We start from the raw sequence: 25,725 nt of genomic DNA on the forward strand, positions 1-25,725 counted from the left end.
AAGTTAATTGAACTGCAAACACTAAGATTTGAATTAACTTAATAATTATACAATTGAAAGGTCTTCCATTCCACCTTTTGATCTTATTGTGTGGCATCAATTTCATTGAGCAGTGAAATTTGGGCTCATAATGCTTTATTATCCATTTATCATTGCTATCTTCGACAACACAATGGATTATTATTTTATCAATACTAATATTATATTAATGACCAAAAACAAAGAATATTGATGACCATGCAAGTTCTGCCATATGTGTGAGTTTATCATAGAGTTTGTTAACTATATACATATACATATTTACATGAATCTAACATGGAATAGTTTAATACTCATTGATTTGAAAAAAAAAATTGAATCTAAAGTCAAGTATTGAATGTTGAAGTTACAATTATAAACAAATAAATAAACATTAAGTAACCAATATTATGTGGGTTTACTTAAGGAAGTTTCTTTGCCACCTATAATTATTACTATATGATTGTTGATAAAAAATTTCTTCTCTTGTTGAAGAAAATTCAAAAATAATTTAGTGTATATTAAATATTTTTAGGCAAAATCATGTTTGAAAGTAAATATTACTAGTTTATTACTTTTTCATTTAATATCTTTCTATTCATGGTTTTGTACAAAAATTTTAATGAATATTTTTTTATATGAAATTTTGGTCATGAAAACTTGATTCTCTTTGTATTTAAAAAATAATCTAGTATTGTGCATCATGCTTTTGGTCCCACTTCTATTTCAGTATTGATACAAAATAAGATATATCTAATTTTTTAATTACTTGAGTAATTATAAAGTAGTAATTATAAAGCAAAAAGAAATTTATATCCTAATATTTTTTTAGATAGATGTAAAAATAACTAATTTATTGTATAAGACTAATATATAATATTCTCTCATTTTTTCATAGATAGTAAAGGTACAATGTGGTATTCTTGAATTTCATTTAATTTATGAATTTCATCTCATTTTAATCATATTTTTTTCTATTTAGGTTCTATTTTTTTCTTAAGAAATTATTTTTATTTATTTGGATATATTTCTAACTTCTTGAAAGATATAATCTATAGATTTTGATCATATTTAATGAAATTAGATCAAATCAATTTTTGAATATAAAAGTACTTTTGTGCTTTTTAAAAAAATATATAATTCTTTAAATCTAAATAGATTAAAAACATAATATTAGTAATAATAATCATATAATAGTAAAGCTTTTGAATTTTTAGTGGTATAGCACATACAAATATTTAATTTCTAATTTTTTTAGTTTTTTTCCAAAATCTACATAATTTATTTTTTTTATCCGTAAAGAGTATATTAAGTATAATTGATGTCTTTGATGGTATGTAAACAAAGATTTTTACATACAAGACATCAAGTTCTATAAATCAATCATAAAAAATATAATTTACATCAAATACAAGTACACATTTAATACACTTTCAAAGAAAGATTAGAAATCTATACAAAACTAAGTCAAGCTATCTCTCATAGCACAAAGGAGAAATCTAAGAGTGGAAGTATAAAAATAAGAAAAATCCTAAAGCTTTAATAAAATTGCTAAAATACCATAACTAAAAAAATCTTTATAATAAGTTCAATCACTTTCAAAATCATTTACAAGATTTGATTTGACAAGAATGTTAAGTCAAGAATTTTTTTCCACTTAAGTATTCAAATCCTAACTAATATGAACAAATCTACTAACAAAAAAACTATCAATCGATGAAAAACCACTAACCAAACTAAACTACATACATCCAATGTGATTTGATATCCAATGCAATATTACATGATAGTTGTTGTATAAACAAAGTTCACTAAATACAACACATTAAGTGCTATAATTCAATCATAAAATATGTAATTTAAACCAAATGCAAATGTACATCCAATATACTTTCAAGTGCCCTCTTTCCTCTCCCCCCCCCCCTCCCCCCTTCCCCTCTCTCTCCCTCTTAGTTAATTAAGAGTCATTCTAATCAACTAGGACCACAAAATACATATCATTGAAGATGAATACTACAATGATATTGTACCCAAATACTACTCTTCTAAATTAGTATTGTAGCACTTAAATGACCAAAGTGTGTAACACATACAATAGAAGAAATATTCAATCTTTATCATAATATGAAGCATGATTAGGAGACTTCTTATAAGAAGGATAAATCCAATCTTATGAAAGGAGAGTTAATAGAGGTGGTGTCAAACATGTCATATGCCACCCGTGTTAGTATTGATCATACAAAATCATGGTCGTAGCCTCTTTCTTCTAATAACATATAAAATAAGGATGATCAATTACTACAATTGCTAATTCAAGATGTATAGAGTGATCAATAAAAAGATGATAAGATACACAATTCTTTGAATGCTTCCGACACTCTTGTCCATCCTTACCTTCTGACAATAAAATATCATTAGTCAATACATTCTTTATACATAAATTTGTATGCCCTCCCTTAATATTAAGTATTGTAGATACTTCATGTTATAAATATACATAATTTTTTTAAAAAAATATTTTTAATTGAGATTGATAAGCTCTACTATAAATGTAAGCATATCATAAAGTGTCACAATATTGAGCAATAGATAAATTCTCTATAGCCATATGCAAAGCTTGTTTAAAAAACTTTGCCCAATCATATTGTCAAGGATATGAATCTCAAAGAAAGAAATCTTCAATACTCTTGTGACACTAAAAAATACTAGAAAGTCATTCAAAAATGATATATTACTGAACTAAAATGGCTATTGCCAAAAAACAAGGAGACTCAAAAGTCTTGAAATAAGAGTAGAGACTAAAAAGACATTCATAAGAATGAAGAAGGTTTCATTCTTGCCTCAATATAATGAATAAGAATTAAAATCTAGCATGATTTGAAATACTTGCCTCAACTATTTTGTTCTTGCAAGTTTAAAAAAAATTTGAATGTCTTAAAAAAAATAAAAAATGATTGATGCTATGAGACACAATATTTTATAAATTTTTTATTTAAGATAAATCATCTACTCAAAGAAGCCAATTATTTATTTGAAACACTATGTGAAAAAAATATTGAAGAATTATATTCTCAATTCTACTTCAATAATTTAGATAACAAGACATGTACCAATATTTTCTTGTCTAAGAAGTCAACACTTTGAATTTCTTGCAATAAAAAAATACTACAAAAATCAAGTACATACTTATAAATATATTGTGTAATCTTATTTATTATTTTACTCACATATTTCATGATTATTGAGATGAAAGAAGAATTTATTGTTGAACCATTTATAATTGCTAATAATGTAGTTATTGGTGCCATATTTCATATTAGAGAGCTTAGTAGTATGATAAGAATGTACATATATTTTATCGTCTCAAATTATTTTACATCAATTGAATAATAATTTTGTTTGTTCAATTAATTTCATTATCAATTGTAGCCAAATTAAGCCAATGTTATGGCTAATGAAAATAACAACTTCAAAGAGCTTGATGAAGACATCTTCTATTTTTTGGATAGAAAATCTTACTAATTGATGATAAGAAGTTTTCTTGTAAAAATAATACTTACAAAACAAAATAAGTTATTTTTGTCATAAAGCAAAAACCAAGGAATTAAGTATCATAGACATATACATTTATTCCAATAGTTACTTATATAATTAGGTAGAAGTAGGTAAATATAGATTAATTTTATAAAGTCTTCTAGAAAAAATTCTTAGAAGCTTTATAGACTTAGTTTTGACTTTAGATGTATTTATAGGATAGAAACTTGGCCAACAAGTTAACCACATGTTGGTAGTTTATGAGACAAGTTAATTCCATGTAGTAGCTTGTGAAATAAGATAACTATGCGGTGTATACATAAATAACTTGCCTTGCAAGTTAACATATGTAGCTAGCAAAGTCAACACATTTTGGAGGTTCTATAAGACATCACCTTTTCCTTAAAGAGGGTGGATTATCCCTCTTTGTAGAAATTTCTATTAGAAATTGCAGATTATCTTCTTCTAATTTAAGTTTTTAGATTTATTTGAGTTGTCTATGAAAGGAAAGATTATAGATGCTATTCCTAATGGAAGTGAGAATAGATTTATAACTATTGTAGATCTTCACAAGCTTGTAAATACTTTTAGGGCGGAAGTTTCATGTATTACCAATATCAACCATAGGAACACTATTTCTATAGATATGAAAGAAGTCTAGAATCTACATCAAGAAGTTGTGCAGTTGAAGAAAAAAAGTCAATCAGCCTCATAATCAAATTTAGAGGGTCTTACTTCTACAAACTCAGGAGAAGCAAAAATCAGTATGCCCGAGAAGTTTAATGGAACAAGATCAAAACTTTGAAGATTTTTACAACAAGTTAAGTTCTACTTAAGATTACATCATTTCTAATATACAGATGGATTTACTCAACTCAGCTTTATAGATGCACTTTTATCTAAAAGTGTTCTTTCTTGGTTTGCACCTTTGATGGAAAAAGATTCACGACTTCTTAATGATTTTAATTCATTCTTAGAAGTATTTACGGCTACATTTAGAGAAAGTGATCAAGAATAAATAATAGAGACTAAATTCCTATCTTTATAAGAAAGATCATAACATCTAATTAAAGATCAATTAAAGATCATAATATTATAGTAGTATTTATGATGTTTATCAATTTATGATCTTTATCAATTAAAGATCATAACGTTTTGGATTTTAATCAATAATTATTTTAAACATCTTTAATTAAACATCTTTAATTAAAGATCATAACATCGTAGTAGTATTTAATGTAATAAGATCTCCTTCTAATCCGATTATTTTAAGATTATCACGACTAAAAAAATATAATCCTCAAATAGATTGGATTTCTTGTAACCTTAAGTTTTTTGTTAGTATAATCTAAGATCGGATTAGTGAAGTAGAAGTACATAAGTCTATTATATCCAAATATTTATTAATAGATACAAGAGCTTTCATGCATGATCTAAAAGAAGTATTATCTTTTGTTATATATGCTATGTCCATTTCTAATGATGAAAAAATGTCAATTAGTATTTCTAACTAATATCAAGAATTCCGAGATGTTTTTGAAAAGAAGAATGCAGATATTCTTTAAGAGCATTGACCTTATAATTGTTCAATTGATTGGCAAGAAAGAACCAAACTATCATTTGGACTAATCTATACCTTATTGCAGAATGAATTTGGTGCATTAAAAGAATACATTGATGAAATTTTGGCAAAGAACTTCATACGACATTTTAAATCTCTAGCCGAGGCTCCTATCTTATTTATAAAGAAAAAGATGGATCTCTAAAAATAAATTTAGATTATTGAGGACTCAATAAGATCACCATCAAAAATAGGTATCCTTTACCTTTGATTTTAGGACTTCTTGACCAATTCAATCAAGCAAAGATCTATATCAAAATAGATCTACAAGGAGCATACAACTTAGTTTGTATCAAAGAAGGAAATGAATAGAAGAGTGCTTTTCAAACTAGGTATGGATATTTCAAATATAATTTCATGCCTTTTGGACTTACAAATGCACTGACCGCTTTTCAACATCTTATGAATGATATTTTTTATGAGTTTTTAGATGATTTTGTCATGTATTATTTAGATAACATTCTAATCTACTCTAAGAATATAGAAGAATATGAACTTCATATTCATCACGTGTTACAGAAACTTAGAGATGTAGAATTATATGCCAAGTTAAAAAAGTATGTATTCCACATTATTCAAGTTGACTTTTTAGGATATATCATTTCTAATAAAGGCTTTATGATAGATCCCAAGAAGGTTTAAACTAACATAGATTGGAAGATTTCAGGAACAGTACAAGTTGTACAATTTTGACTATTTTAGGTTGAGACCTTTTTTTATTTGTGAACAAATCAATCATGTTGCTTATTGATTACATCTACCACAGTCTATAAAGATCTACTTTTTATTTCACATATCCCTTCTTGAAACATATTAGATAGTAAATATCTTTGCAAAAGAAGACAAATGTCACCTCCTTCTATAGAAGTGAATAATAATCAAGAGTTCGAGGTAGAAGAAGTCTTAGACTCAAGGCGGCGCTGAAATAGGTTGGAATATCTTGTTCATTGGCACAAATATGATATTAGTGAATGCACATAGGTAGTATTAAAGAATCTTGCAAATACAGTGAAGACAATTGAAGCCTTTCATCAACAAAATCCATCAAAACCAAGATGAAGAATAGCAAATCTTTGCTATGAAAGAAACAAGATCAAAGAAAGATAACATTCTACCTTCTATCTTTCTTTGTAGCTTCTAAATTATTTGCAATGTTAAGAAGATGGAAAATCAATAACTAGTACATTCAACTCAAGAGCTTTCATTTGTGAACTTATTAGATGAAACATTGTAATTTTCACAACGTTTAAGATGACTATATTGAAATGAAGATCCTTAAGAATAACATGTCCTTTCTTGAATAGATGGCAAGATACAATGTATTTGATATTACAACCTTGGAAGAGACTGCCTATGTTTCATGATTTTATTAGAGGTAAGAACAACTCTTGAAGATGTTTCAAATGTTTTATTTGAAGGAAGTTATGAAGACCTCAACAATGACCAAATAACAAGGTGGTCTTCTCACCCTAGTATGTGACATTATTGATGGCTGAGAGGGCTTATCAACCATCTTCAAAGATAGAAAAGATGAGAATATGTAGAAAATATAATTTATTGCATCTTGAACTTCCTCAACATATGAAGACCGCTCATTGTGGAACTCGTGTCGAGAAGAGAGGATAATGCCACAAACATATACATTTATTCCAATAGTTACTTATATGTTTAGGTAGAAGTAGAGAAATATAGATTAATTTCATAAAGTCTTCTAGAAAAGCTTCTTAGTAGCTTCATAGATATAGTTTTGGCTTTAGATGTATTTATAGGATAAAAACTTAGCCAACAAGTTAATAACATTGTTGTAATACGTGAAGTCTTGCTTAAAAATACTTTGGACTTTTAATTGTGGAAGGTAGAATAAAAATTGCAACAATAAAATCCTAACTCTAATAAAATACTAACTAAATTCTAATTAGAATAAAATAATATTAAGCAAGCTTTAATCAAATTCAAAACAATCTCAAACAAATTACAAAGAAAAAATAAGAAATCTTAAAGAAATATTAGAATAATCACAAATATATCTCAAATACATCTCAATTCAATCTTAATTTAATCCTAGTTAAAATCCTATTGAACTTCATTTAAACTTTAGGCCAAAAACTAATTAAATCTTAAATCCTAAATAAATTCAAATAAAATCCTAAATCCTAAATCAAACCCTAAATAAATCTTAAATCTTAAATCAAATCCTAATTAATCTTAAATCAAATCCTAACCAAATTCTAATCCTAAATCAAACCCTAATCAAATCCTAAACCCTAACCAAATCCTAAATTAAATCCTAATAATTCTTACAACAGATTTATATCTCAATTATTAATGAATGAACCATTCATCTTATGTCAAAATTTTCATGCTTTTTAATAATTAATTTGAAAACAAGTAAAAAAGTTTTTTGAAAATGATCGAAATTACTAAATAGACGATAGCCTCAAAAACATGCTCAGATATTGGCGGGCCTCCTTCTCTGACCTTGATGTCAATCTCCTAGAGCCAATATCTCTCTTTTTCACCATTTAATTAATCTCAAAATTTCCATACAAATAGAAAAATAAGTCTAATATCTTTTCACATAAATTTCACTCCAATCCAAATAATAGATTGCAAGAAATCTTAAAAATCCTCACTAAATCTAAAATTCTACTTTCTGAGATCTTGATAGATTTAAACCTCAATAATCTCCAATTCAACTATTAGATCAAGCTAAGATTCATAACACATACTAAGCACAACTATGACCATTAACTTACAAAATTTTACCTATAGATCTATTACAAAACTCTTGAAATCACTAGAAACCTCAACTCTATTTCATTTCATAAAATCCAAGTCATCTGAAAACAAACTTGACTTTGTAAATCTCTTACAAAGTCATTACAAATTCAAATTACCCAAATCCAATGTTCATTGAAATCTTATCCATATTGCTATCAAACCCCATTCTTTGATTTGCAAAAGAATCCCTGAGTTGCCATAAGTGCTCAGTTTTGTGCCTCAAGGTCTGATTTCAACCCAGGTTGATAACTCGCCCTCCTCGGGTACCAACATTTAGTTTTTTAAGGTAATTTTTACTAGAATTTACTTTTAACTTCCTCCTAAAGATACCTATATTATTTACTTTTCCAATCTACCTTAATTTGTCTTATTTATGGCCCTATAAAGTAAATAGAAGTCATATTTTTAAAAAGGCAATACTACTATTAAAAGTTTTACTACATTCTTATCTTTTATCTATATTTTTCTATTTTATCTTTTAACTTGGCTCTTCTATAATAAGATCCATATTATCATCTTTTATCATATAATCTTGTTACAACATGACAACATATTGATAGCTTGTCGGACAAGTTAACTCCCTATAATAGCTTATGGAATAAGCTAACTATGTGGCATATACATCGATAACTTGCCTTGCAAGTTAAGACATGTGGCTAGCAAAGTCAACACATTTTGGAGGTTCTATAAGACATCACCACATAGCTCCTAGTTAAGAATATATATGGACGCAAGAGTGAAACCTTCTTCACTCTTGTCAACGCCTTTCTAGTCTTTAGTCTTATTTTAAGACTTTTTAGTCTTCTTGTTTTTGGCAATAGCCATTCTAATTAATATTACATCATCTTTTGAATGACATTCTAGTTCTCTTCAATGACACAAGAGTGTATTGAAGATTTTCTTTCTTTGAGATTCATATCCTTCACATTAAGCCATTAATATATTGATTCGATTGTGGCATAAGAATTGGACAATATAGAATCAATATATGCTACTCTAATAATAATAAGATGGAGTAAAAGAGACATAGGACTAATAATGTACATACATAAAGGAATGAGTACTATATTATCTATTTATAGTAAAAAAATGCTTCTATAAGTGATTATGGAATAATTGAAATTATAAAAGAGAAGAGAAGAGAAAGCCACAAAAGTAGAAAGAACTAACAAAACATTAGATTAAGCAAGATTACAAGCCATTGATTAAAAATTAGATGTGATTGATTTAAATTTTATATTTCAATTTTTACAAAGTTTTCTATTTAGAAGAATATTTACTTTATCAACCTTGTACCATTTAATACTTTACTAGATAGTAAAAGTCTTTTATTTGATAAGATTTTTTTTAGTTGAAAGAGTGAAATAGAATTCATATAAGTGGTTGATAAAGAGTTGATTTAAAAATTACAAATATATTATTTAGAAATTAGTTCTTGTAAAGATAGCTTTTTTTTTTGATATCCTATTTTATATCTTGCTAATTTAATATTTTATAAATTATATTATTAGTGGTTCTTTATTATATATTGAAATCTTTTTATAAATATTGAATATAATTTGTAGTAGCCAAGTTAGCTAGATTAGTTTGATTATTCTTAAATGGTTCAATTTTTAATTAAGTTTTGATAACAATGTAATTCCAAGAGGTTCTTTGAAGCTCTACTATAAACACACATGCTCAAGTCAACATTTTGAAAGATCTTACATCAAACTACAACAAACCTTGTCAAATTGAAAAGAGCTAATTTTTTTCAACATTTGAATTTAAAAGCAAGTAAAATAATTTATTAATAAATAAGATAATATAAACCTATTTTTTAAAAAAATCATTTCTATAGATGGATAAAATGATTGATTTTATCTTATTGAAATTTAGACAATGAACTAGAGTGCAAAGATGCAACCAAAGCCATTCCTTCCTTCAAACACTTCTAGACTTTATTTATGTTTTTTGTAACTTATTCAAACAGTGTTTATTACTTTGGCAATTGTTACCTATTTAAATAATAATTATTCTTTTAAATGAAAAAAATTGGTGTCTTATAAAGATGAGCAGCTAAAATATATATTTCAAAATAACTCTTTTAAAACATTGCTATCTTTTTTTCGATGCCTTCAAACACTATATTCTGCTTTAAATTTCTATGGATATTATAAATTTAGGGAGTCAAAAATAATCTATTAGATTAATGATAAATAAAAAAATTTACGACCAATCATATTTTTCACTATAATAGAAAATAAAAAATAATTTCTATAGTACCATATATTATAATGTTTTATTGATTCCAAACTTAAGAAGTGCAAAAATTCAACATTTATAAGTAATAAAAATTATACAAGTTGTATTCAGAGAACTCAAGTTGTTCTAAGTAAATTGTTGGATGTCATATTATGTTATTATAAAACATTGCTTGCCATTAAGAACTTTGTAATGAATCATGTTTTGTTATTATGCAGGTGATTGATTAAGTTATAGAAGTAAGATTTTTATTTGAAAATTACAAGGAATAATTAGCTTCTCTTCCAAAGATCATATAATGTCGATTATATGCAAATATTCTATTTAAATTACAACAAATGCCGTTTTTGATAAAAGTGGAATTTGGAATAACTATTAATAAATCTCATGAGCAATTATTGAAGAACAGAGGAATAGATATTAGAACCCTTGTATTTGGACATGGAGAATTACATGTTGTCTTTTTATGATACATTTCTCTAAATACGATTAAGATTATATATCTTAAAAATAATAATAAAGAAAAAAATACCATCATTGATGTTGTTTATTTCAAAATTTTATTAACTAAGCTATTTATTTTTTTTAATAAATAGAAATTATATTTACTAATTATAGTAAAATATAAATAATTTAATTATTATGAATATATATATTTTTTCTTTTTTCTTTTTCTTTTTTCCTTTTTTTTTGGTTAACAATTTTTTAGCAATGGTCAATTTTTGACTTAGCAACAACAAATTAAACTTTTAAAATTTTTTTGTAGCCAATGGCATGGATTTCTACTAATATATATATATATATATATAGATATACATACATACATAAATAAAAAAAATTAAATAAAAAAAACTTTTAATATATTTAATCTTATCAAATAAACAAATTAACTACCAAAATAAATTATGATAGAGCTTGCAATATATTATAACATAAAAATTCTTTTTTTAAAATTTAAAAAACTTGAATAAATTTGAATGTCTTTTTAAAATAATAAAATCCAAAAAAATATCCATAAAATTAGAGGTTTGAATAAGAGCCATGTAAAGTTTTTAACATTCTTTAAAAATTGGTATTTCTCTATCCAATTTCAAACATTAATTTAGGAGAAAGAAAAAAAAAAAAAAAAAAAAAAAAAAAAACTTAATTTCTAAATTTTTTTTTAGTTCTAAAATTTTAAGTTCTATTTTTTTTTTTTTTTTTTTTTTTTTTGTATTTTTCTATAGATGTTTTCTTTTATATTTTTCTATACATGTTTTTCATTTATTATTTTTATTTAATATTCAAATGTTATTTTATTTTTATGAGTGCTAGGACCACAAATTGAAGTGGCTCCATTCTGTAAGCCATCTTCAATAATAACCTTCTCATGCCAATTATATGCAATATTATTGCCAAAAATTATTAGTTTTATCTATCTAATCTTGTCAATACATTCACAAAAGCTTTAAAAATAAGTTCCAAACTCCATTCACATGCTTCGTTTTCTTACTATTTGATGTTAGAATATTTTGTTAAAAGACGACTTACTTGCTGCTTTGTTCAAGGAATATATATGCAGGATACTTGTAAATTTAGGATCTCAAATTGATATGATAGATATTGGTGATGAATGATGCTAGAACTCCTTGAAAAATATCTACTGTTCATAGATAAAAATATCTCATAGATCATAGCAATTTTTATAGCAGATACCAAGTTTATTTAACTCTGTAAATTATTATCTTATTACAGTCATCAGGAATCTTGATGATTAAATAGATTTTTAATAAACATCAATAAAAAATAAAAATAAAAACATGTAATAATGTTATTTTATAATATGTACTGGCATTATCCTTATTGTCAATGTAAACATTTCTATTACTCGTTGAAAAGAAATGTAGTTTATCTAATATTATTTATTATATTGAGAAACCATGAAAAACGCATCATTTATCATTTTATTTGATACTCCAGTGGAATTATTTAAGGGGGAAAAAAAAATGGAATTCCACTGGAGTATCAAATAAAATGATAATGAATTCACATGCATAGTAGTAGCTTGTGAATACAGTTCATGAGGCGCATTATATCTGGATACGAGAAAAAAAAAAATAGAGAAGAAATAATAAGAATAAAACAATAATAATCAAAGCCAAACTAATCAAATACACATGGTTTGAATCATGTTCAATTCCACAAAAGACAAATCAATCTAAGAAGCAAAAATAAATTAAACAGTCAGGAAAAAGGTGGTGTCACACATGCCATCAACCAAGTGTAACATGAGGAAATAGTACTACACATCCAAATTTAAAAACAAAACTAATTTAAAAGAAAAAGATCAACGCCACAAGCTTCCGTTCAGAATATTGCAAAAGGGCAAAAAACAGAAAGTACAAAAAGGAAAAGGATGCTTAATTACCCTAACTCTCTTATCTTGTCAACATGTCTCCCATTGTCGAAGTGACGTAGAGATGTCCACGTCGGATTCCGACGTGGCTGCAGGAGGACGAGGTCCGACCTGGCGGTCGCCGCTGACGACGTGACTGACGCTGTTGGGCATCATGCTTCCCACGACTTCTCGCACTGCCGCCTAAGTCCGTCCATCAGCAAATTCTACACGTATCGTCGATAGATTACATCGATGACGGTAGCGCAAAGTCAATGATACCATGGGCAGATCAAAGTAGAATACGCGGTAATATTATACAGCGTTCCTTCGAGGCCAGGACTCGGGAATCCGAAAAGCTACACCCGTATTCGTCGTCAATTATTTTGAAATGTAGGGTCAAGTGGGCAAATTCCTTGTATATCCAAACAACTACGAGAAGATCTGAGCAGATGCAGCTGTGACCTCCATTAGAATATGCTGGTCGAATGAGAATTCACCGGCAGCACGCAAAGTGAAATGGGCAGCTGTGACGGATTAGATTCCTTCATAAGTTCAGCTTCGCATACATCATTGGGCCCCGCCCATACCCAGAGTAAACCATGCACACCCCATTCGTGCCTCTGCTCAGCGATAGATTTTATTCAAAATAGAGCTGTCCTGTTTCACCAAGCTCTCGAGTACGTGCCTTCGTGATCTGTGCAACGTTTGTAGTTGGGCCATGGTTCACAAAGTACACCAAGTCCCCAGATCAATTGTTGAGGGAGGCTATCTGTGCCCCACAATTTTCACATTACATGAGTTGATAGTCGTGGTCCTCATCTTCACTGGATCATCTGTAAATTGTATGTCTCTCAACTTTCAATGGAACTGGCATTTATCTCATCTTTTCGAGAGTAGAGTTCGAATAGTTACACTTAGTTCTTGAATCTTGGTTGATGAGAGTGTGATGTCGAGGGCTACGGCGTGCCAGCATGGAAGCATTTCAATCGAGTAACGGTGCTGACTCCTTGCTCACTCTCCTGCTTAGTGTTGGAATTGAGTCGGGTGTGGGGAAGAGGAAGAACACACCTGTGAACGAGTTCGGGGTTACACAATTGCTTTGACAGGATTGCAGATTGGAAAGGATGTTCGCTGAGTAGTCGGTGGGGCGCCTACTGCTGGGATCATAGGCATCTGCAGGGGGGTAGATAATCCTTCGAGAAGCTCCTCGTATCCTTGTCAGGAGCTCGTACTGATAAGCTCCATAAGTCATCTTTCGCTTAAACAGCTTCCACTGCAAAAATCGAAGTGGGGAGACGGAGCCACTGCGAATAACTCGGAATTTTTCAATCCCTGCAATAGATTCGTGAAGTCGTGGCCGAGCTTCTCTTCAAAACGTCCCCTTGTTTTCTTGGGTTTTGTGTTACCAAATTTATTGTCCTCCTGAACCGATCAGCACATAATGTCAAATTGCGAATCAGAACTTGGGGCACCATCTCTATACCTTGTCTCCAGCTATGCGTTGGAGGCCGCACAAGTTTTGGCATGCGTTCAGAAGATACCCCAAGTGATGTCACATGTAGAAGTTTACTCTTAGCTGTCGATGTAGGACTGCGAAATTTAATCTAACCCTAATTCCATTTCTATCTTGAGATTTACGTAGTATGTGTGTGCAACCCTCCTCCTCCTGATTATTAATTAGAACCAAGTATGGCGCAAGGCGCAGGGCGCTATACTACCACTGGCTTGAACTTGGATATAGAACACAGATTAGATGAAGGACTCGTTCCATTTCTACCTGATGACATGGCTCTGCAGTGCCTGCTCCGAGTTCCAGTCCAATCCCACTCTCGGCTGCAGAACGTTTGTCGAAAATGGCGAGATCTGGTAAACAGCAGAAAATTTTACGAGCACCGGAAGAAGGAGGGAACTACACGACAATGCGTCTGCTTGTCGCAAGCCATAACGCGTGACAACTCAGAATCTCAACAGCGTCCCATGTTCAGCGTGAGCGTCTCGAACGATAGAAACTCTTGGGAGAGATTGCCACCAATTCCTGACTTCGACCACCAAAGCTTACCACTCTTCAGCCGATTTGCCGCCGTCGAGGGATGCCTGGTGGTTCTCGGGGGATGGGACTCCATAACTATGGAAGAGCTACGATCCGTTTACATTTTTAGCTTCTCCTCGTGGACATGGCGTCGGAGCGCGGACATGCCTACCACCCGATCCTTCTTCTCTTGCGGAGTTGTCCAGGACACCATCCTCGTCGCAGGAGGCCATGACACTGACAAGAACGCCCTCCGTACCGCGGCTCGTTACAAGTTCCAAGAGGATATCTGGGAAATATTACCTAACATGCACACAGAACGAGATGAGTGCGCGAGTGCCGTCCTCGACGGCAATTTCTACGTCATTAGCGGCTATATCACCTCTGCCCAAGGGGAGTTTCGCCGCGACGCCGAGGTTTACGATCCAGTGCTCAACGAATGGAAACAACTCGACAACATGTGCCCTGCAGATTCCAAGGCTGTTAAACCAAGCAGTATCGTCGCCACAGCGGGTACGCTCTTCGCCTTCCACCACAACCAACTCATCGCCTACTCCCCAGCTGAAAATCTCTGGCACCTGATGGACATTATCCCAAAGGACTCTAGCGGGATCTCCTACGCCACCTGCGTGACGGCGATCGGCAACAGCATCATCGTCACTGGACCTTCCAACACCGACGGCGACACTCACAGAACCTTAGTTTACAAGCTGCCTTCCAGCATGGACTCCGGGAATGACAACATGTGCAACGGACGTTGGGAGATGCTGCCTGCTGACGAGAACTTCCTGGGCATCGCACAGGTCTCCTGCGTCGTCGAGCTCTAATGTACCATACCCAATCCTTGTAAGATAGTCAGCTTTTCTACGAGGCATTCACCTTCTCCTGCATTCGACGTCCAGATTCGGCGAACTGCATTTGCTTCGTTCGCTGCACTGATCCGTATCCGTATTGGTTTGATTTTACTGACACTACTGATCCATATATGTTGAAATTTGTTGTTTGCAAACATTGTAAGGACACCATTGCCAATTTACAAGAAGAGTGAGTAGGCAATGATTCATCTTTTCTTAAAAGAAACCAAATCTTTTAATATTAAAATAGAGTGCCTCAAGAAATTTGGTTCCTAAGAAGAACTTGAATGGCATTTTAGCTATAGCAACAACAAGAAGAAGGCTTTTGCTTCTAGTTCTTCTAGAGCTCCACCAATTAGCAAGTTCATGCTATCAAAGGTGATCATAGCTATTAGGAGAATATTTGGCAATGCATTTGGCAATTCATTATTTTGTAATAGTAATTGCAATCTAAAGAGTCAAGAAAGAGAATTTCAAATTTGCAATAATAGTACTAAAGTTTCACAACAACCTTATTTTCAAATATAAAAAGATCAATGTTGTGCTTCTTGAATAATGTTACAAGGAAGTCAAAGGCAAGTGTTTGAAATCAACATCTTCTATGGTTTGTCTTGTTTTTTTTTACGTTTAGTCCATTATTTGCAATGAATCCATTATTAACTACATTGCAACAATTCATCTTTAAATAAGCATCTTCTTGGATTTTGTTTTAAAGTGACAACAAAGTCATACTTTTAAATAGATTGCAAGGAATAATGAATTTATTATTAAGACTATTAGTATCAAATTTCTTGAAGTAATGACAAAAAATACATTTGAAAACAAGAAGGCATAGAAAATATTGCATATTAAGTAGAAAAATAGAAAACCAAGCTTTATTCTTGAATATCTTTCAAGTATCTTTAATACTTTGCTTATAATGTTTAAAATGTTGTGAAGTTCTTTAATGGCCACCACTATATGAAGTCTAGATTATCAAAGCTGCAAAAGCCTTCGAAGTTTTGGGTACTTGTAAAGTTTGAAGAAATTAGACGTCCATTTCATTGGAGAATCTCTTTCCAAAGAAAATTTGAAATAACTTAAAGATGTTTTTATTAAAAAAAATTAATGATACTTCATATATAGAAAATACTTGGCAAGAAGATTTGTATATGCAATTTATAAATTATGGCTTTTTAGCTCAAGAATTTAAATTTAAGAATTTTTAAAATTAAAATAATTATTTATAAATATAAGATCTTGTTGTAATATTGGCATGCTAATAGAGTTGCATGGTCTTTCGTATAATAGATTACAATTATGTTGTTGGCAATGGCTGTATCCAATGTATATCTAAAAAAACCTTTTTAATAATTGCCTTTATTTATTCTAATTTACAAAATTTGTTGAGTATAAAAAGATAAAAAGAACTTGTCTTCTTCAAGACAAACCATTTTGCATTTGCTAGAATTTTGGTTTAGTGTATTAACAAGATATTATTATTAAATGCAAAAGATGACCAAAAAAACATTAGCAAAGCTCAAATCACCACTTGAATCTAATTCAAATACAAATATATTATTATTGAGTAGTATGATATTATTTCTAAATAATATTAAATCTAAATTATATCTATATTAAATAAATTAATAAATAGATAACTAAGTAATAACATATTTAATTCATTCTTACATCAAATTTTAATACAAATCATTAAGAGAAATAAATAAATAAATAAATAATAATATTATTTATTTATTTTTAATTAACTATAATTACTATTTTAAATTTTAATAATTATAATAATATAATTTATAAAATAAATATAATTATATATATATATATATATATATATAGAAATCAATAAAGAATAGAGAGAAGAAAGATGAGTTTGAAGTCATGGAATCTATCTAAAGTTGCCATCTATAGATACCTTTTTTTAGTTTTAAAAATAAATAAATTTATTATAGATAAAATAAAACTTCATAAAAATAATTATATGTTGTAATTGAAAGTAATATTTTTTTTACTTATATAAGAAATTAATATGCTTCAATAGACAAGCTTTCTAATTCACATCAACAAGTGAAAATCACGGTAATCTATTTACTAAGATTACTCAAAGAGATAATTAGTAGCTTTCATTCACTGCATGGATGGATCTTTGTTTCCATCAAAAAAATTCACCTTCTCTAGAATTTACATGTTGTTTTACAATTCATTGATCTTTATTTTTATCAAAAAACTTAACATTGTCTAAAGTCTACATGGTGTTTTACTATTGATAACAAGGTGTTTTACATTGATGCAACAAAAAAGACATACATTGAGGGATTTTGTATATATTTATATAGGTAGACTGTCTTTTGGTCTTAAAGAAGGTGATATTCTTGCAATCTTTTGATGAAAATAAAGATTGATGAATTGGATATAAGAGAGAGAAAAAGAAAGATACTACCGCCAACGAGTTGTGGCATTGAGGAAAATATGACACTGTAGAATGTCAAATCTTCTTACACATATTCAAAATGTAATATCAAGATTTAATAGAATAACCAAGCTGAATTAAGAATCCTTGAGAATAAGGCCATTTGTCTTGAATTCTTTCACCTACTCAACATAAAGGGTGTAAAAGACTTCTATATTTGAGGGTTGGAAACTATGGAATTGTAATGTAAGAAAATAAAATATATACATTGAAACAACAATCAATTGGTTTTTTATTGTAATAGATTAGACAATAAGTCAAATAGATGATTAGGCATAAAAAATTTAATAAAAGGATAAAATCCTAAATTCAATCACCAAAGTCATATCTATACAATTATTTATAATAATAATAAAGATTGGTAAAGTTATTTAAATTATTGTCACAACTATAAAAGAAGCTAAGTGGAAGATCACTTCCATAGAATATAGAATATAAAAATATATTTTAAAAAAAAATAATAATAATAATAATAATATAACATTCAAATTCAAACTCTTCAATACGATCCAAAATTTAAACATAATGGCAAATTACAGATCCATTCAACAAAGAGTGCAATTTTTGGAGCTTGGGAAGTGAGTTTCATCAAAATACTCGCTTTGTGATCTTGATTTTTAGATGTGTGTATAGTTCCATTGATCTTCTACTACATTCAACATTAGTTTGCTATTATTAATTCACTCCTTTTGATTCTTTTTATGAATGAAATTTCTACTACAAAATCAAATTCCATTCTTTCATGAACTTTATAAGATTTTTTTAATAGGATTTATTTGTACATGAGCTATATAATGAATTTTTAGGTATTTATGTGATTTGTTAGAAAGTTCACCTCCAGAGAAATAAAAAGAAAAACAACACATAATCAAGCAAAAATAAAGAATAAAAAAAAAATCTTACAAGATTTTTTTTTACTTCTTAATTATATTTGTGACAAAATCACACTTGTAATTATTAAAAAATTGAAATTTACATATTAATTTTAAAAAATATATTTTATGATTAATAATTCTTTTGATATTACCAAATTTATATTAAATATTTATATATGATATTTTCTTCTTAAAAATGACATATTGAAACTAGTTAAAATCAATTTTGTATAAAATCATTGTAATTCATTTACAAAATATTACTTTTTTCCAAATCCATATTTTCAATTTTCAAACCTAGGTTTAATAAATCTTATTATGTTGTATGTTTTACTGATTTTGTTTGTATTGAGAATGTTTAGAAAGACACAAGAATAATAGTAAGTAATACACATACATAAGAGTAATAGTAAGTCATACATACAAGAGGGTTTCTAAGAAGAGAGAACTTCACACATAAAATCTATTGATCTGGTTGTATCTCATATACAAGAAGAGAAAGGGAAGAGGATAAACTATTGAAGAAAAAGAAGTCTAAAGGCTACAAACACTTAGCATCAGCAAGGATTGTACTCTAATAGAAGTGTGGAGGAAGATAATTCTTACTTCTAATACTCTTTACTTATAGGTGGTGGTTTGCTTACCAATGAGGCAACTTCCATCCATTTGATATTACATCTATTTTTACCTCTTCTTAGTAAAGCCTCGGTACCATCATAATAACTTACTTTACCTCTTTGCTACCTTTTTACTATTAGCAACATACTATGCTTAAACTTTATGTGATTGTAACTAAGCAAGTACTTGATGTTCTTCAACACTCCCACTTTGCTAATATTCAAAAGACTTTTAATCCTAATCTTTGAATCAAGTCATGATGTCTACCCTTTACTAATGCCTTTGTAAGCACATCAAGAAGCATGTCATTTGTAGCACAATACTTCATACCTATTATTCCATCTTCAATCTTCTCTTGTATGAAATGATGTTGAACATCAATGTGCTTGGTCCTTGAATGAGGCTTTGGATTCTTTGCAAATACAAGACATCCTTGATTGTCACACATAATGGGAGTTGCTTCTAGTTGCACTAGACCAATGTCTTCTAAGAGTTGCCTTATCCAACAGGCCTCTATTGCACAATGACTTGCTGCCATGTACTCTGCCTCCATTGTTGATCTTGCAATAGTAGGTTGTCTCTTGCAATTCCATGAAATGGCTCCCATTCCAATGAAGAATACATATCCTATTATAGATCTTCTATCATTTATATCTCTAGTCCAATTCGCATCACAATAACCTTGCAAGTCAATGTTCTTACCACCAAGGCATAATTTGAAGTCTTTTGTACATTTTAAGTACCTCAAAATCCTCTTTACTATTTTTCAATGCATTGGTCCAGCCTTAGACATGTGTTGGCTTACAACACTCACTACATATGTAAGATCCACTCTTGTAGCTACCATTGTATACATGAGTGAGCCTATTGCTGCTTTGTATGGAATACTTTGCATCTCACCTTTAACTTGTATAAATTCCTCATCCATGAGCTTCATCAATTTCAAATTTGCCTCCAAGGGTGTTCCAATGGGCTTGCACTCCTCCATGTTGAATCGTTTCAATATTTCTTCAATGTACTTTATTTGGCTCATTGTAATAGTCTTGTTACCATGATCTCTTATAAATTCCACTCCTAAGCAATAGTGCAATTCTCCCAAATCACTCATCTCATATTTCTTCTCTAATTTGGCCTTCATCTAATCCATCTTTTCCATATTATTAGCCAAAATGATCAAATCATCAATATAGAGGATTACAATCAGCAAGAACTCTCTAGATTACATCACATACAATAAATGATCAGCTTTACTCTTTACAAATCTTTCATTGACAAAGAAGGTGTCAATTCGTTGGTACCATGCCCTTGGTGATTGTTTCAACCCATACAAGGATTTCTTCAATTTGCAAACAAGATGTTCTTTGCCTTGTTGTACAAATCCTTGAAGTTGGTCCATATAGATGTCTTCTTATAATTCTCCATTCGAAAAGGCCGTCTTCACATCCATTTGGTGTATTTCCAAATCCATTGCTGCCCCAATTGCTACAATGGTCCTTATGGTGGTGAATTTGGCAACGGATGCATAAGTCTCATTGAAATCAATTCCAGCAACTTGTGAGTATCTTTTGGCAACTAATCTTGCCTTGTGCCTCACCACCACACCCATTGCATCTCTTTTAGTCCTAAACACCCATTTACAACCACATTAGATCGATTTGGTGGAATAGGTGTCAATTTCCATGTATCATTGTCCATAAGAGATTGGTACTCTTCTTCCATAGCCTTCTCCCACTTGATTGCATCTTCACACTTCATAGCATCATACAATGACAATGGATCAGCAAGAAGAGCAATATTTGCATTTTCTTCACTTACTTGAGGGAAGATGTGATTCTTCCACCATTTGCCACATTGCCTTCTTTCTCTCAAAGGATATTGTCACGGACACAAAATACAGACTTGAAATCTAACAAGAAGTTCAAGAAGAAGTGGCAGAACTAGATTAAACAGATGAGTACAAGAACAACACCAGAAAGGTGAGTTAGAACTCTAAGAGATGTGTTGTCGAGATTGAAGAACTCTTCAGCCTCGATCCCTATATATACTCCTACTTAGGAAGCTTCTCGAGCTACTTCTATTAACTAGAAAGCTTCTAGAAGGTTTCAGAGGCTTCCTTTCTAAAAGGTTCTAGAAACTTCTCGAGCTACTTGTATTAACTAGGAAGCTTCTAGAAAGTTCCAGGGGATTCTTTTTTAGAAGCTTCTAGAAACTTCTCTTCTAGAAGGTTCCAGAGACTTCCTTTCTAGAAGCTTCTAGAAACTTCTCTCTAAAAGGTTCCAGAGGCTTTTCTTCTAGAAGGTTCCAGAGGCTTGTTTTCTAGAAGGTTCTAGAAACTTCTCTCTAGAAAGTTCTAAAGAATATGTCCCTAACATCACCCCCTCCTTTAGCTTCGAGGTCTCTGAGAAGCAATGTTGTTGATCAGTACCAACGCAAGAAAATGAAGATCTGTCGCATAACTTCTGCTATGAACTCCAACTGTTGTTCACGAGGTAAGTGGTTCATCGACCCTTGAAGCCAATGGTAGTGGCCCACGCCTTCGACTTCTGACCAAGCATAAACTTCCGTGTCCTCATTGTGAAATTGTCCTGCAAACACGCCTTCTGGTTGACCATCGTAAGAAGGCTCGATCTCAAATACGATCACCAGTGATGGGTTATTCGGTATCCTCCATCGTCGTCATGGTACATGTAGTTCTTCATCTCGGGGTCGCCTTCGTGAGCTACTGGGTTGCGATACTCTGACTGGCATAGTATCTATCTCTTGGCTATGCATATCAAAAGACCAAACTACGATCTATCTTAGAGAAAATAACTACATCAATTATGAATTTTGCTGGTGCTCTCCCCTTTTCTTATATTGTTGAGAGAACAAGCTTCAGAAAGAAGCTATCATCGAATTGATTTAGGTTTATCGGGATGTCGTTCATGAAACTCCTCTACCTTTTGTGGCGCATTCGCAAGATTTTCAGCTGGCTCCCACGTTCGCTCATTAATGTCATAGCCACACCAATGAACAAGATATTCTAACTTTTCCCACCTTCGCCATGAATCCAATACCTTTTCAACCTCGTATTCTTCGTGGTTCTCGATTTCAATACTAGGTGGCGGACATTGCACTCTTCCAGGAAAAGATGACTCTCGATAAGGTTCCAACAGAGAAACATGAAAGTCTAGATGTACCTTCATAGAAGCCGGTAACTCCAGCCGGTATGCCACTGGATTAATTTACTTCTGGATGATAAATGGTTCCAATCTTCGATAGTCCAACTTATCACATGGTCGCTTGGTCTTGATATTTCGTCAAAGAAGCCAAGCTTTGTCTCCAACTTTGAAAGTAGGTACTGGATTCCGAAATCTATCTGCAGACGTCTTATAGGATTCTTGAGCGGATTGTAATTGAAGCTTCAACATAGTTTGAAGCTCTGATAGTTGCTTCGCAAATCCTTCAGCTGCTAGATTGTTATTTGTTGACGGACTCAATAAATCAAGCTTCGGATGATACCCATAGTTGGAAAAGAATGGTGTTTGTTGAGTCGACGCATGGAAGGTGTTGTTATATGCAAACTCGACTAGCGGTAGATATGCAGTCCAATCGTCTTGCTGATAGTTGATGCTGCATCGTAAGTACTGCTCCAAGACTTGGTTCACCCGTTCCGTTTGGCCATCAGTTTGAGGATGAAAAGCTGAAGAAAGCTTGATATCCACCTTCAATATCTCAAAGAGAGATCTCTAAAACTTTGACACGAACTGGGTACCTCGATCTGATATGATATCAACTGGTAGTCCATGATATCGATACACATTATCGAGAAAGAGTCTTGCTGTGACTTCACTGGACGATGTCTTCTTACAAGGAACAAAGTGTGTCATCTTCGTAAGCCGATCTACCACGACAAAGACGCTGTCAAATGAGTTTGATGATGGCAAGTCCGTGATGAAGTCCATAGAAATTGAAGACCATGGTCGACGTGGAATTGGCAATGGCTGTAGAAGTCCATAAGGGCGATGCCGAGGATTCTTAGATCTTGAACAGATGTCACAAGAGAGGACAAAATCTTTCACATCTTTCCACATTTGGGGCCACCAAAAATCTCAGGAAATAAGCTCCAAGGTCTTGTTGAATCCAAAATGTCCCGCAGTTGGAAAATCATGGCAAGATTGAAGAACTCGGAGTCGTGCTAGTCCTTTTGGAATGTACAATCGCTCTTCAAAGTATAAAAGATCTCCCTCCACCTTGAACTTGTCGTCATTGGTACGTTGCTTGATATCAATGGCTACTGAATCTTTAATGGTCATAGCACGTACATGGTTTAGGAAGTCAGCATCAAATGATACAATAGTAGCACAAAGTTGAAATCTCTTTGGCTTCAATAACGTTGTACATTGTTGATCAAACGCTACTTCTCTAGCCTTTGGTGCAAGATACGATCTCCTTGATAAAGCATCAGATAGTCCTTGCTGCCTTCCAGGTCGATAAATGATAACAAAATCGAATCTAGATAGCGACATATTCCACCGAGCTTGACGCCGATTTAAAACTCGAGCCGTCATGAAATATTCCAAATTCTTGTGATCCGTATATACGGTTACTGGATGTGCAGCTCTTTCAAGAAAGTGACGCCATTCTTCGAAAGAATCCACTATAGCAAGAAGTTCCTTATCGTGGATCTCATAATTGATTTCAGCAGCAGAGAACTTCCGAGAATAGAATGCAACTGGATGGAGCTTCTTATCTTCACTCATTTGTGAAAGCACAGCTCCCAAAGCAAAATCTGAAGCATCAGTTTCTAAATAGAAGGCCTTTGTAAAGTCTAGATGTACCAAAATTGGAGCTGTAGTAAATGCTGTCTTCAAATCTTGAAACGCCTTCTCCGCCAAAGGTCCCCATTCCAACTTATCCTTGCATGTTAATCGAGTGAGAGGAGCAGCAAATTGAGAATAATTCTTGATGAAGATCCGATAGAAGTTAGCAAAACCAAGAAAGCATTGTACGTCTCTAACCGTCTTCGAAACCTCCAAAGACATGATTGCTTCTACTTTCTTGGGGTCCATCTTCAAACCTTCTGTAGTCGCAATGAACCCCAAAAATTCCATCTCCGTCTAGTGAAATAAACACTTTTCTAATTTGGCATATAGTCCTCACTTGCGTAGTTTCTCCAAGACCAAACGAACATGCTCTTCATGCTCTTCTTTGTTTTTAGAGAATATTAGAATATCGTCCAAGTAGATGACAACAAAATCATCAAGGTGTTCTCGAAAGATGTCATTCATCATATGTTGGAAAACCGCTGGAGCATTGGTAAGACCAAAAGACATGACATTATATTCGAAATGACCATACCTTGTACGGAATGCTGTCTTCCACTCATTTCCTTCCTTGATTCGTACGAGATTATAAGCTCCCCTTAGATCAATTTTTGTAAAGATCTTCGCACGTCCAAGTTGTTCTAAGAGACTAGAAATCAAGGGTAATGGATAACGATTTTTCTTTGTTACCTTGTTGAGGCCTCGATAGTCCACACACATCCGTAATGATCCATCTTTCTTCTTCACAAATAAGATGGGTGTTCCAGTTGATGATTTTGAATGACGAATGAAGTTCTTGGCTAGATTCTCGTCGATGTACTTTCGTAACTCTGTCAACTCCATTTGCGATAGATTGTAGATTGGGCCAAAAGGTGGTTGTGCTCCTTCTTGCAAGTCTATGGCACAATCATATGGTCGGTGTTCCGATAGTATGTCGGCATTCTTCTTTTGAAACACGTCTTCAAAATCTTTATATTGCTCCGATATACTTGCTATTGAGATCTTCTCCTCGGTAGTTGGAGCCGCATAAATGATAAATGGAGTGCCTTCCTTAGATGATCTTATAAACACTCTTACTCCAATGAATAAGGATTTCTTTTTTCGAGGTTTTTTACTAGGTTTTTTCTTGGGTAGTTTTGTGGGAAAAGTCATCTTCCGCAACCTCCAATCTATCAATGGATTATATTTTTTCAACCAAGAAAGACCAAGAATAATAGCATTTGATGGAGTTCTAATAATATTAAAAATAATATGACTACTATGGTCTTTAAACGTTACTTCTATAAATTTTGATTCATGGGTGATGCTACCAGACAATAAAGGTCGCCCATCTATGACCTCAACATGAACAGGTTTTGATTTTTGTACTAAAAGGATCTTATGACGCTTTGCAAATTCTTCGTCTAAAAATCAAGCAGATGCTCCTGAGTCTAGTAGTGCTAAGGTTCTCAGTTTTTGAGGGCCGATAAATAGAGGGATTGTAAAACAAAGTACAGATTGGG

At 31.6% G+C, this 25,725-nt stretch overlaps 1 protein-coding gene across 1 annotated transcript; it reads left to right on the plus strand.

Annotated features, from left to right (window-relative positions):
• The first annotated feature begins 12,404 nt into the window (after nucleotides 1-12,404).
• Nucleotides 12,405-15,946, plus strand: LOC112287950 (F-box/kelch-repeat protein At1g80440). The gene has a single exon (XM_024531614.3). The coding sequence runs from the start codon at nucleotides 14,265-14,267 to the stop codon at nucleotides 15,429-15,431; it is 1,167 nt and encodes a 388-aa protein (XP_024387382.1). The 5' UTR covers nucleotides 12,405-14,264; the 3' UTR covers nucleotides 15,432-15,946.
• The last annotated feature ends 9,779 nt before the right edge of the window (nucleotides 15,947-25,725 follow it).

The sequence above is a fragment of the Physcomitrium patens genome, chromosome 10 (genome assembly GCF_059467195.1).
Source record: "Physcomitrium patens ecotype Gransden chromosome 10, ASM5946719v1, whole genome shotgun sequence".
Lineage (NCBI taxonomy): Eukaryota > Viridiplantae > Streptophyta > Bryopsida > Funariales > Funariaceae > Physcomitrium > Physcomitrium patens.